The sequence below is a fragment of the Phaethon aethereus genome (assembly GCF_964289735.1).
Source record: "Phaethon aethereus genome assembly, chromosome: Z".
Classification (NCBI taxonomy): Eukaryota; Metazoa; Chordata; class Aves; order Phaethontiformes; family Phaethontidae; genus Phaethon; species Phaethon aethereus.
In genome coordinates, this window is record NC_138577.1 from 25,576,196 (window position 1) to 25,590,902 (window position 14,707).

At 35.6% G+C, this 14,707-nt stretch overlaps 1 protein-coding gene across 1 annotated transcript in view; it reads left to right on the forward strand.

Moving 5' to 3' along the window:
• NLN (neurolysin) overlaps positions 1–14,707 on the forward strand; it is a gene marked incomplete at both ends in the record, with an annotated part of 38,947 nt that overhangs the window by 12,615 nt on the left and 11,625 nt on the right. The window contains 6 exons of the mRNA XM_082013206.1: positions 1,431–1,687; positions 4,128–4,276; positions 9,523–9,630; positions 11,115–11,217; positions 11,947–12,107; positions 13,520–13,655. Of these exons, the coding sequence (XP_081869332.1) occupies positions 1,431–1,687; positions 4,128–4,276; positions 9,523–9,630; positions 11,115–11,217; positions 11,947–12,107; positions 13,520–13,655 (914 nt within the window). The remainder of the gene's footprint in view (positions 1–1,430; positions 1,688–4,127; positions 4,277–9,522; positions 9,631–11,114; positions 11,218–11,946; positions 12,108–13,519; positions 13,656–14,707) is intronic.

The following is a 14,707-nucleotide window of genomic DNA, read 5'->3' on the forward strand; positions in this document are numbered from 1 at the left end:
TTTCAGATTGTTGGCATTTCACTCTTCTGTTTTGTTTTACCTTCAGGCTAAAATTGCCTGTCCTTGCATTGGCTATACAGTGCTCCTGCATTGTATGCCAAAACCTATCTGAGCACTTATGCACATACCAGACTGGTTTTGCAATAAAGTTAATACAGGTACAGTGGCTAGCATTAAGATAAAAAGGTATTTAATATAAAATAGTGTTAAGTAAACATCCCTTTTAGTAGCAAGCTCTCTGTGTGTGTTCTTATATTTCTTTAATTATGATTGAAAATTTTAAGTTGTCATTATTACCATAACAATGTATGATTTTATTTTTTTAAATTATGCAACTGAAATAGGAAGGCAGATAGTGTCTGCCAGTCAGAGATCCTCCTTTGATGGTTCTATGATCCTCACTGAATACTGCAGCAAGTTTTAATTCTTGAATGCAAGCTTTGTTTTAATTACTATCAAATTATTATCTACGTCAGCAACTAATTCATACCTAGCTGAGCTATTTATGTAGTCATCAGGTGGACATCTTGTTGACTGTGGGGGTTTCTGTTAGCCCCACTTCAGTCAGTTGCCTGAGTCTGTCCTTCTCCTTTATACAACCAAGTTGAGTGGTGGTTTGTTGGACTGAGAGGGTAGAAGCCTCTATTTATGAAGCCAGTATCTTATTAACTTATATTTGGATTTGTTGCTCCAAGTCGCCTTTTTTAATATTGTCAAAAAGATGGTGAAAAGGCAGCCATTGGTTGCACAGCACACTAAAATCACTTACGTATGTAAACTTTTCTGCTAGTTAAAGCTGAAATATAGTTGATTTACATAATCAGGATTAATAGTACCTATGTACCTCTTCTGGCAATGGAATGAAACTGAAATCCACAACAATTAAGGAATAAATTTTCAGGTGAGTAACAGCTAGAAGTTTTTTTTCCCATGGTAGACATCCTGTATAAATATAAAATGAACATGACCAGATTACTACTTTTTTGTGTGTCTTGTCTTGTGCATTGTTGCAGTTCTTGGTCTTCATAATCAACAAATCACTATGTAGTTTTATTCCTTATTTCAAAAATGCAGATACTCTCTGTTTCTATAGAGTTTCAGTAACTGTAATTCTTCTTTCTGAAGATTGAATGGTAACATAATCTGTCTGGTTTTGTCAATACCAAAGTTTTTATCCCTGTCTGCACTTAGTCATCCTCTGGATGGAAAAGATAGAAGACAGACCTGTTATTTATTTAAAATTAGGCTTAACTGATAAGGGTAGCAGCTGCATATGGTAGCTGGACAAGATATGGCTCTAAAAAGGACTTTGTTCTTGGTTCTAAAAATATTCCGTAATTATTAAAGGTCTGTTGCCTTTTTTAATGTTTACTACAAATTACCTCTTGAACTAGAACCTTGCTATGCAGAGATCATTTTTGTACTTTCAGGTCCTTTGGGCCACGGCTTGTGTTGAGAATGACATTAGGAGCAGAAATTACTAGCCAGCTCAAGGCTTCTTCATACATAGCATCAGACCAAAACCTTTTGAGATGGGACCTGTCACCAGAGCAAATTAGAACAAGAACAGAAGAACTAATCAGGAAGACAAAGCATGTATATGACAGTGTTGGGATGCTTGATATTGGAGAAGTAACGCATGAAAATACTGTACAGGCCTTGGCAGATATAGAAGTGGAATACGCAGGTTAGTGTACGTTTTCTGTGATTCTTTCCTTAGGGCATTCCATCTGCACATAAAGAAACATTGAGAAAAGATACATGTTGCTTACAATTCTGATCCATGCTGTTCTTGTACAGAATGTGTAGAGGTCTCTCAAGGGTCCCCTGGTCATAATAAGCTTTCAGGACCTCTCAGCAATATGGAACATGATTAGCTACAAAGTTCTGCTGCTCTATTCTAGAGACAAAAATAATGATTAGGAAAAGTGTGCTGTTGATCTCTGACACATCCAGACAACTGCATGGGTCACCTGTTTTCTTTTTGCATGTGAAGCTCCACACAGTTACATTGTCCTTTCCAACCGTGTGCAACTGCTAGGGGCCAATGTGCAACAGCGTTAACTACAGCCTCTGTGGTAGGCATAGTACATTCAAACCTGATAACCAGTGCTTTTTATAGACGCTGCAGAATTTGAGACAAGCAAGTCAAATGGAACAATGGAAGGGTTGATAAGCTCCTAGTGGAGAAAATGTGATGGTTGAGAATGGGGGAATTTTTTGAATGCTTTTTTGAAAGAAGACTGCTTTACTTGCTCACTTTTATGTTATGGCCTGCAAGGCCTTGAAGAATCCAGGGAGAGGTGTTGGTCATGAAGTCGCATCTAGATTGTTCTGAATTAATTATTGAGACGTGCCAATACATGCATGGAGCTTAATGGTTGAACACAGATCATTCAGTTAATTTGTTAATAATTGTCAGTCAGAGGAGATGGGAAAAATAAAAATGTGTCTGGTGTGGCTTTGTTTTGAAAAACCCGTCACATGGTGACTGCACAACTCTGAAAATGTAACCAGTGTAATAAAATGTCAAGTTCTCTTAAATCCTCTAAAAATCTGCAGTAGCAACAGAATGCTGAAAATGGCCACCTTGGCTTGGAGCAAAATCTTTGCCTTGCAAAAAAGAGCAGCCTGCAGCTCAAATGATTGCACTGTAATATTCATGTAGCTTTCACATTACTTAGAATTACAGTTTAGGTCCATCCAATGAATTGATTGGAATTGATGCTGGCATAAAGACTGAGTAATCTTCATCCAAACAGCTTTCTGTCAGATTCAGTTTTAATCGTACCAATGTATTTGGTATAATTATTGTAAGCCTTTTCACCGAGGTATAAAACTCTCTGCTTTAAATTAAATAGAAGGAAAATCTATGTTTGATTCGGAAATAGTCACCATAGCATAGCCACCAAGACTTGCATCTTCCAAGACAGACTTTCTTCTCCATCTGCTATTGCAGTAATGGGTCATATTTAAGCTTTTAATGCTCATCTTCAAAGCTGTATGTGAAATTAGCATAACTTATCTGTGAAACAGCCCATGGCTGGGATAAGGCTATATTACCACAGCAAGACTTCCATTAGGACCTTGGATTTTTAAGTCCTGTGTGTGCCTTTTACATGTACATGAAAGACCTACCCCAGTAACTGGAACTTATTATCTGAAAAGACACAGATGACAACAGGTCTTACATTTCACTTGGAAGCTGCCAAAACTCTCTTCATCATTTTGAAACATCTTGGCATGGGGGCAGGGGGGAGGGGGGAGGGAAGTTTTCTGTGGACTTCAAGAAGAAACATATGCCCATGTATGCATTCCAAAGTTTCTGAAGGTCTGAGAATATCTCAGGGTTTGATAAAACAACTTCAGATAACATAAAATTACAAAGCTTTAAAATCATCCTAAAATGTTGTTACTCTAAAATGTGCTTTTGGGGAGGTGGAGAGGAGTGAAATTAGTTTTGAATTAAGTTAATTCAGTGGGTCATAACAATTAATTTCTATTTTAGCACTTGTATTCAATGTCAATATAAGATGCAATATTCCTTTAATGAGCAAGGATTTACTTAATCTCAAAAGTGTATTCTAAAAAACTAGTATTACTCAGCTTCTGATCTCTAGAAGTTCAGAATACATAGACAGCATCTTCTGTGTTTGCCTTAGTGTTTCTTCTTAAACACAGGAGATAAGATGGGGATTTGACACTGTTCTCATAACAATGTAATAATAACTTCAGGACAGATAGGCCTGCTTCAAAGATTCAGAACTTTTCACTTTAAATGAAAGCATCTGCACCAGCTATGAAACAGTGTCAGTCTTCACTTACAAATGGTTCATCTTTTGAAAAATCATGTGTCATATTTATACACTTTTCAGTTGACTTTGTAGAAGTAAAAAGGTGAGGTAATTAGGCCTGGGTAATAGATAGTTTCTGTAAAATGTTTATTTGTTATAATGGTGTGCAGTTTTGTCCTTTCACCCATACATTTTTACATTATCTGTAATTGTCAGGTTGCTTTTGGGTACTTGTTTCTTATGTCTTCTATAAATATCAGAAGGGGGGAAGTTCCTTATACTTAAAGATTTCTAGCCTCCTGTGTAAGTGTTCATTGCCTTTTATTTAAACAGTGGAAAGAAGCATGTTGGATTTTCCCCAGCATGTCTCACCTGACAAAGAGGTACGCTTAGCAAGTACAGAAGCTGACAAAAAACTTTCTAATTTTGATGTGGAGATGAGCATGAGAGAAGATGTGTTTCAGAAGATTGTTTATTTGCAGGTAAATCACAATGATATCTGCATAACTTGTGGAAGTGTAGATACAATTCCAGCAGAGAAAAACTTTTCTCTAAAGAAGTCGGTATTCACAGCACTTTTGAAGATCCCCATCACTGTGTGTGTTTCCCCTGTGTCCGTATCAGTCAAATCTTTCCAGTAGGACACAGCAATACCAAAAGGCTGTGGTTCCACAAAAACTTACGCCAGTGTAACTTGGTGCTCCCATTCTTTGCCTCTCATATCTAGGTGGCTATGCTTCTCTCTCCATTGCAATAGCTTTGACTTTTATCTAATCTTCCAATGAGTTGATACAAGGAAGCTAAACTAGCAGAAAGAAACTCATCAGGAAAAATAAAACTTTATGTTTTCTGCTGGTGGAGCTCCCTGAACTGGTTTTCCCAGAGCATCACCAAGGAGGGGAGGAAGAAGAGAGGCAATATAGCAATGTATTTAGGTTGGCTGATACTGCTTTTCAGTTTGTGTCCAAAATTGTGCTTTATTGAAGTTGTTGAGAATTTTAAATTTTAAAGTTGAGTTTTAAGTTATGAAAGTCAATGAGACTGTGTTGTATGTTTCTGTTTAGCTTTCTTTGTAACTGAGCATCTACAGGTATCTTGTATTCTTCATTTGTGCCATTTATTTTGTAACTCAAACAGGAAGAACATTTGGTTTTATTCAAATGCATCTAGTGACATTTAGTAATAATTTTCAAAAAGTGTAATTTAAAGATAACACAAGAAAGCTGTCTGATGTGAAAACTAACATATATACTGTGAATCTCCCCTTTTACCCCACTGCTTTTTAACCTTCTTGTGATGCTGATAATATATCAGAGCCTTGTTTCTTGGAGTCATTGTTTGTGCTTTTTGCAGAGTTGACTGGGAACCAGAATAATATTTGCAGCGCCTTATTAAAGTGGCTTCCAATACCATTGCCTTCTATTGCTGTGTACTCTAGGCACATTTTCAAGTGTTATCCTTTAGCTGGGTATTGCTGTGTATGTTTGTGGAGGTGTTTAATAGCCCCATTTTGAGGAACCTTCTGTTGTGTGTTGGCATAGTGCCTTATGTTGATCCCCCCCCTGCCCTGCTCTGTTGCTATTAATTAAATTGTTTGGTATGTATTTATTATTTGCTGTGATTTTCCCCACCCTCCAGTATAGTATACACAGATACGTTTAGAGCTAATCTGCCATATCTGTGTATCTATCTATTTTTCATTTACAGGAATTTCTCATAGTGGATAATGAAAACTGATTGCCGTTATTCACTAATATTACTTTCTTACAGTCTTTTTTTTTTTTTAATCGTTTTCATTTGGTGCTTTCCTACCTAATTTTCCTTTGCAGCAATACTTAGCTTTTGTAACAGTTAGAACTGTTGCTTAAATCTCCATTTAATTTTTTTAGAGATTTTTCTTGACTTAACTGCAGCATGCAAGCATGTTTTACTATTAGTTTTCCAAACCTGCAACCTCTGAGCATAATAACAACTATGAAAGTAGTAGCAGCTTTTGCTGTAGAACAGATGTGAAATTGCCAATAGTACCAGACTGATCAAGTCTTTCTACTTCCAAATCGCAACATTCTTGTTATTTTTTGCTAAATTTCTAATGCCTTCTCCTGTTAGAAACTCTTAGTTGAAAAGTCAGGTTCCAGGTGCACATAAGAAAAAGGACTTCCACAAACTAAAATGTTTTCCTGAAGTCATTGTATCAGTGTAAATGAGGCAGTAAAACATTTTGATTAAATCAGGTTTTTCATGACCTCACTGAGGATTTAATAGTTCAGGTATATGAATTCAGTTTCATTATCCTGCACAAAGGACGGATTAAAATGAGGTGAGGAGAGTGAGAGCCCTGACACTCCCATGTTATTTATAATACAGTCAGTCCAATAAAATGTGAGTAAATCTGCTTGATCTGTGACATCCTGAATGTTTTTGTTCCCCTTAATGAGGACTAAACTTTCCTAGTTTAAAACCTGTTCTTCTTAAATTCAGCTTTCTTTAAGAATTTAATTATTTAATTTTTAAAAAAATCAACCCACAATTGAAAAGAATCTAGTCTCTTTCTTTTCCCAGCACATTAGAGGAAAAAATTCCTGCATAAATTTATGTTGTTGAATACGCTCCAGATCCCATTCTTTAGAAAACTTATAGGGTCTGAAACTTGGAATAAAGGTGAATTTGTCAGTGAAACTATCATTTTATCTTTTATTACTCCTAACATCTGCACATGTTGGCTAGCAGAGACATGCTTAAGAATGTTGCCCATCTTCTCCACCCACATGCCTTCAGGAAACTCAGCCTGATGTAAACAGCTGCTGCAGTTTTTGTTCATGATATTCTGAGTAGCTTTTGTTTCTTATTCTGCATGAAGATTTCTTCATGACATCAAGTAGCATGGTTGTCCAAAACAAGTATGAAATGGTGTATAAAACCATCAATGATGAACATTCTAAAACTTCTGGAAAGTTCCAAAATTTCATATGTGTACTATATTCAAAAGTAGAATAATGTTGTGGAACTTGTTCATCAAAACAAAAAAAGGATGACATAGACCATCCTGATCAGACTGAAGTTCTGAGATGACCACAGAGCACCCTTGGCTTCTGTTCCTCTGAGGGTTTATAGGCTTGCTTATCCTTAGAGACCTGAGGGTCTTTCTGAATGTGTATCATCCTTATCTTAAGCATGTCTGTGATACAGATAAACTTCATAAAGGCTAATATTAAGACTAGAAGGTATTTAACATTGATTTCTTTCAAGTGTATGGAGAGATGTATAGTCATCAAGAGAAGGATGAACAACACTAACTTATTCTTCTCCCTTTTACCAGCAGAATCTTTTTCTTAGCTTTAGAAGAAGCCAATATTCACTGTCTTTAAGGACTTAAAATTAGTGTTTGTGAATTCCATTCTTCTGCCTAAAATCTTTGCTGGTGTTGGGCCCAGGAGATTTTCAGGAGCATGACAGTTCCATATGCCCAGTGGAGAGGCTGGGAGATCCCTGAATGCCTAAATAACTCAGTGAGACTTTTCACAGTCCTCTGTTCTTAATTGTTATTGTAATAAAAGCAGTGACTTTTTATAGAGATTTGAGTACTCAATTTTTTTTTCTCAGCCTTTCTATTTTTGAGCCTTGCACCACAGTTAGCACAACATAAATGTTAATGTAGTGACAGTATCTGCATTTTTTACCTCTATCATATTGAAGTCATGCTTTTTCTATCATACTAGTCTAAAGAAGGTGGAATTGTGGGTTGTCCAATGGAAAAACAATACGTGAAAATTCTGATTGTTACAAATTTTTTGTACTCAATATCACAGCATGTACACAGAGTACATGTCCTAGATGTAGTGCTTGGTAGCATAAAGATATTCATGAAGCTGCAGAATTTCGGGGAGTATTCTTTGCCAGAAGCAGGGCACGAAGCCTGAATATCACAGGGAGTAAGTTAACAGCATTCTTTTTATCTTTGTGTTGGGAAATATTCTGTGTGGCTTACCTTATGGATTTGTCACATATGAGGATGGAGAGGTGAGGTTTGACTTGGAGAGGGCAGAGAGCATGATTTTCTTCACTTATTTTCCTCCCAAAAGGAGATTTCCAACATATACATCTTTTTATTTAAAAACAAACAAAAAAGAGCAATGGCCAAGTCCTGCAAAAAAATCATAGCCGTGGTGAAGTGTACACCATACAATCACATGGCTCAATCATCATTGACTTTAGCTGTGTGGTGAACTATAGTAGTTAGATCATCCTTTCATGAGTTTGTGGGTTCTTTTAAAAATTACCTGTAAACAGATGATATTAAAAATAAAAAATATTCATCATTCATCATATGACAGTATTGGTAAACTAAGTTTAATCTGCCTATTGCTTAGAAAAGTTAGTTTATCACAAAGTAAAATGACTGTTGCTATTTTTTTCACTGGTCTTAGAAATTCTTGCATATAGACTACTGGTATACACATTAGAGTTCTAGGCACAATTGTACTAATGCTTAGCAGTCCTGCAGTAGCGTAATGCTACTGGGACTTGTGACTATTTGCAGAGTGAAAACAAAGCTAAACCGTTCTAAGCTCTTTCATGGTTCTAAAAACCAATCTCCACTAATTTTTTAATCCTATTATGTAGGGGACGGGTGGGAGTAGACATTGTGGTGTTGTGTGGATTGTTTTTAAATGACAGTTGGGAAACCTGTTTCAGAATTTTTATTCTTAATTATTTTCTCTTGAAATGCAACTAGGTTCCTGTCTCTTATTTTTCTGTTTAAGGAAGAGAGGTAATTTGCACTGGCAGGTCATTAGTTGACAGCTGTACACAGTTGTGTAACTCTTTCATAAAATTTGCATGTTTCAACGTCTTTACTTTTCAGAGGTGTTAGTCAAGAATTAATTGTATGTAGGGAAGCTGATGAGAGGGTTGTTAAGACAAGTCAGAGCTAATTCCAACATCTTGATATTTAAAGATGAACTTAAATAGAGTATGTCCTTTTTAACAAGGACTATACGTTAACAGCTTTTTTAAAATGTTCACATTTAGATGATGGAAGATAAAATTAGAATGTGTACAGCATTATTTTCAATTTAGGACAAAATGGCAAGTTTCTGAATTAGAGAGTCATGTGTAGTCAGTTTGAAGAAGATCCTCACAGGGCTGATTCATGTTCTGTTACAACTGGTATCTTATCTGTTAATGTTGGTTGCTTTAGGAAATGACCATTCAAGAATCTTTGTAATGGCATAGCCAGACATAGAAATACTGTTTTATTTGTTGTCAATGCTTGATTTCTTCTGAAAGAGAAGCTGTATATGCTGAAATTTTATGCCATGCAATAACCTTCGGTTACACACCTAATCTTTTGCAGGGTTTTTAATCCCTTTAAGGTACAGTGTTACCTTTATAGCACTGATTTTCATCAAATATGTATAAGAAAGCTATCTCTACAGAAAAAGCTTAAGTGCACTGTTCTATAAACTAAAACGGCTTGCCATTATGACAGCATGTAAACGTGCTGAAATACTTGGTAAAAAAAAATATTTAAAAACTTTGCTATATCAATATAAGAATACTATTGTATAAGGTAACTGTTTTGGGAAAGTCCTTCAAACTAAAATCCAGGATGTTCCTTTTTTACTATGGTGCTGTTGTAAAGAACAACTCTGTTCAGACCCTTCTAATACTTGGTATGTTTATTACACCATGTTGTAAATTCAATTATTCTGTACTGTCATTTCAGCAAACCTGTGATCTTGAAAATGTAAAGCCTGAAACAAAGCGGTATCTAGAGAAATCAGTTCAAGTGGGAAAAAGAAATGGACTCCATCTTCCCAAAGAAGTGCAGAATGTAAATATGGACTATTAGTTTATAAGGCAAAGGTGACAAACTGTTGAAGGGATAAAATTATGGTTGTATAGCTGCACTGAGCATGTGTTTGAACTTTATGGGGTTTTTGTGCTTAATTACTGCTGTAATCTTAACTGTTCTTAGTTCCAGATCCATCCTTTAAACTTCAATCACCTTAAGGTTTTTAAATTAATGTGTTAGACACCCACAGTATTCATTGGATAGAGGTGATACGCACCACCTCTCTTAGCCTTCCAGAGTAAAAGAAGCCTATCTGGAAGTTTTGTTATATATTCTGATTACAGAGAATGCCTAAATTGTATAGATTCCTAGCCAAGAGGCCTCTCAAAAATGTTATTTGTGAGTCCAAGCTTCAGAAGTATGTATAATGGTTACAAAGACATAGCTATTTTAGTATCAGTTATTAACCAGTTTTGTAAAATGTGTCCAAGATTTTAGCATTTTGAACTAAAAAAATCTTGAAGTAGCTTAAAAGAGCACAAACTGCGCTGATAATTTTGGCTCCATTAAGGGGGGATTTACTGAAGCATAAAAAAGCACTTCTCACTTCTGAAAATCATGAAGTAAAATTGTCAGCATCTGAGATGCTGACATAATTCTCTGTAAATTCTGAGTGATGCTGTGTAACAACCTTGTTTTATGACTCTTGAATAGACTTCACCTTTTGTAGAAAATAATCATTCTTCATTCGTTTCCTTCAGTTAGTGGGAACAGTTTCACGTATATTCGCATTGCTTAAGGGCAGCTGATGCCCCTAAAGGAATTTTGAAATACTTTGTAAGGAGACAGTAGTTGAAACTTGACTAATGATAGGCTCTTCAAAGTTCTGTTTTTGGTGTGTATTCTTCTATGGATAACTACTGCGTTTATGTGAACTTGACAGTGAGGGGTAGAGACCTGCTATAAGATAGATCAGAAAGTATTTCAGGTGAGTGAGTATCAGGATTTTTGAAAAGGTTTTGGAATGGTCTTATCTTGTCCGGGTATTCTTTTCTTTTTGTCATACCTGTACAATTCCAAAGAAGTGTTTTTTCAATAGGTCACATACATTTTTACTCCATTGATTCTCACTGATTTTAGTGGATATTTTTACACTTAAAATTGTAATTTTGGCTTTTCAAATAAAAGAAAGTAATCGAATGTTAGCACATAATGCTGTTCAGAGAATGTGTTTATGTGTTTGGTCCCCTCTGTGTTAAGAACACATTTGAAATGCCAGCGTGATAGCCCTGACCCAAGGTTCATTGGCAACAATATTACTCAGGACCAAAAGAAAGAGAAAAGGGAGGCTGAGGGATGGTGAAGTATGACGCTACCTGTAGAGTGTTCCTTGCTCTATGCTGGTATTCACTGTCATGTTAGAGAGCCTAGCTGAAAAAAGTGAAGTACTATTCATGTGGAGGATAGTAATTGCCACGTTTGATTTTTGTTTTTCTACTAAGTTTGGTTTATACCTAATACAGGAAATAAAGACGATGAAGAAAAAATTGAGTGAGCTGCGTATAGACTTTAACAAAAACCTGAATGAGGAAAACACATTTCTTATATTTTCTGAGGAAGAACTGGGTGAGTAGTATGCTTGCTCCTTCCATTTCTTCAACCTTCCCTTTTTACTGGAGTAATCGTGTTTGGCCCAGTGAATGATGATTAGATCAAGTGACATTCTGACTGTTTTCCAGTCTTCTCTGTTTCCTTTTTAATCCTCCTGCAAAGTCAGTTTAGAATTGCCCTTTGCAGGTGTTTGATTTCTTCATAGATTTGTGCTTCCTGAAGTGTTTGTTTTGCATCAAGTTAGCATATCTGTCCTATTGTGGGTTTTTTTCATAACTTTACTCTTTGCGTCTTTTGTCAGTTCTCTACCATCACACAATCCCCTGTGTATTATATTCATTGCAATTATTGGAAAAACATTTCTGTCCTGCAAGATATTTTAGCTACTTCAATCATTCAAAGTGATCTAGCAATTTCAAGTGACGGAAATTTTGGGGGATTGATTATCTGAAGGACATGGAATAAAATGTGCTTTAATAACACCAAAGATTTTTTTATGTCATATTCCAGTTTTGTCTGGTACCCTTACATATATTTCTTCTGCTCACAAGTGTTTTCAATTTTAATTTTGCTTGGTTGTGATTTGAAAAAGTTTTGGCAAATAGTTGTAAAAAGACGGGTTATATTTCCATGCAGATTTCTGATGGCAAATTAGATTGCAGCAAAACAAATGCAACAATATCACAAAAAGAGAGGGGAGTAGGTAATTCTGGTAAACATTGTTTATTAAATTCTGTTCTATAGAAGGACTTCCTGATGACTTTATTGAGAGTTTAGAGAAGACTGGGGGAGACAAATATAAAATTACTTTAAAGTATCCCCACTATTTTCCTGTCATGAAGAAGTGCTGCATTTCAGAAACCAGGAGAAAAATGGAATATGCCTTTAACTTGAGATGCAAAGAGGTATGTCGTATATCTACAGGGTAATGACAGAGTTGAAAAAATGGAACTAGACACTCAAATGTTAGATTTGAGTTCTATGTATTGTCTAGTACTATGAAATCAAGTTATCAGTGTGATCTTTAGCAGTTCCTTGCTCCAGTTTATTCTGGTGTCTAAAGACCTTAGAAGTTGATGATCCACCTGTGTGTGTGTATGTATCTTAAAGTTTCAGTGGTTCTGTTAACAGAGGTAGGATTTTGATCTTTTGCCAAATTTCCCTACAGTGTTCTACAGCTGCTTACTGGGACTTTCCTCCCAGAGAAGGATGTCTGATTTTAGCTTCTGTAGTACTTTGGGATTCTTCAGAATGAGAGGGGTTATTCAAGCACACGTTTTGGTTATGAAATACAGGTGACTAAAGTTAAATTAACACATTGCATATTGATTAGATTTTTAATTAGATTATTAAAAAAACGCTGATTTTTATAAAAGACTCATTTAATGATCCGAAAAATAGCTGGAAACATGCCTTATAAAAAGAAGAAATAATTTCACAAGTAATTTTTTTGTTACTAATGAGAACAGGCACCTATACAGGTACAAAAATGATGAAAAGGACAGAAAGGATAGAAGAAGTGTCATTCAGGCAATTGTACCAACCATTCATTAGAGAACGATGGCAGAGTTGAACTTTTGTACTTGTGCTGGGAAATGTGGAGTACAAGATAAGATAAAATGGCACCAAGGACTGCACATTCTGCAAGTCACCACACTTAAAGGGATTTGCTGTTAAAACTGTGTGACAGTCTTCAAATCCAGTGCTTGAAAAAAGGTTTTTCCCTGACAAATCTCACTTTTCCAGAACTGGAGGTTATCACGGTTACATTTTCAGCTTCTCAAGGGTCCTCCACCACATTTAGGTCAGGGCCTGCGCTTTTTGTGTTTCAGATCTCTTTCTTGGACTGCTGTTGTCAGAGTGGCAAAAGAGTGAAGTTTGCAAAAAAGTGTTGAAGGTTGGCACAGTAGCTTTGCAGTTTTTCTTCACCATGAACAAGCAATCAAGCCTGCTGTCAGCCATTTCCCTGTTATCCTTTACATATAAATGATTGATAAAGGAAATAAACTCTTTGCAACAGTAAAAAAATTGTTGTTATCCTAAAAGGAAATGGTATATCTTTTGATTAATTAAAACAGTTAAATTATAATAGGGAGAGTAATGACTCAGATTGAATAGAAAAGTATCTACCTGCAATCGAATGCTGTGACAAAAAAAAAAAAACTAGCTAAATTTACATTATACTGTGTTTATATCTTAAAGTATATAAAATTAAATGTTTGCTGTTTCATTTGATTACAGGTATTATTCAGATAATTGTTTTGATAACATGCGTTTTCTGGTTTCCCTTTACAAATTTGCCTCCCTTCTTTTTTAGGAGAACACAAAAATTCTTCAGCAATTGCTTCCATTAAGGGCAAAAGTAGCAGACCTTCTTGGTTATAATACACATGCGAACTTTGTCCTGGAGGTAAACACTGCAAAGAGCACAGATAATGTAACAGCGTTCTTAGGTTTGTTCTTATTTATAAACAATACTTCTATACTTGGTGTGGCAACATGACTTCTCAGCCAAGATAAATTGAAATACATAACTGGGTCACAGAGTCCATCATATTTAGATAGAAAAGGAACTCCCTGTTGCCTCTGTTTTGGCATATTTTTTGGGACCATAGCTGTACAAGTGTAAATGCTCCAAAACAGGGAAGCACAAGACAAAAATCTGAAAAGAACTGCTTTGTGACAGCAAATGTAAGCAAGTGGTTATGTCTTTCTCTGCCCCAAAACGCAGTCATCCTAATTTAGAACCAGAATAACATGTGCAGCCTAAGCAATTTCATCAGTTCAAGACACTGCGTCACAGTTGCAGCTTTTCATTCTCTTAGGTTAGCTGCAATGTTTTGTGCATCTGTAGCCTTAGTGTCTTTTTCTGATACAATGGCATTAAGTATAATGAAAGATTAAGTATGTGATGATGCAACTTCCATGAGCTGAATTTAAAAAATTAAATCTGGAATGACAGATTAAAACTGGAATTCAAATGGAATTCAATCTCAAACAGAGTTATCTTGAAAATTTTAAACTGAGCAGTTTACAAATGTATAGTCATCCTGTTGACCTCAGTGGGCCCACTCCTGGTCATAGAGTTAACCTCTACTTTCTGGAATTATGTAGTTCCACAGTATAGTATATGTTCCTTTATTAATGTGTCCTAACATCACTTAGGATTGTATATTGATATATTGTATAAATAACCCCTCCTCCAAATAATTTAGTACAGTAGTAAAGTCTGTTTGTTTTTTGTGTTTATACATCAATAAAGCGCCTCTTCCTTCACCTGTAATTCTGCTTCATTTCTCCTTCTATGGTGTAAGCTCAGTTTCATATTTGGCAATAACAATTACCTTATTTTTTATGTAAAATTAAATGTTAGAATTACCTGATTTTTCTTAAGTGTACTTAAAGTAGTTTATACTCTTTTCTATCCATCATATGTTTGTAATTATAAATGAGCTTGTATAATGCTGTGTTCTTTCATTTCTTCTGAAGCTGACACACCTCATAA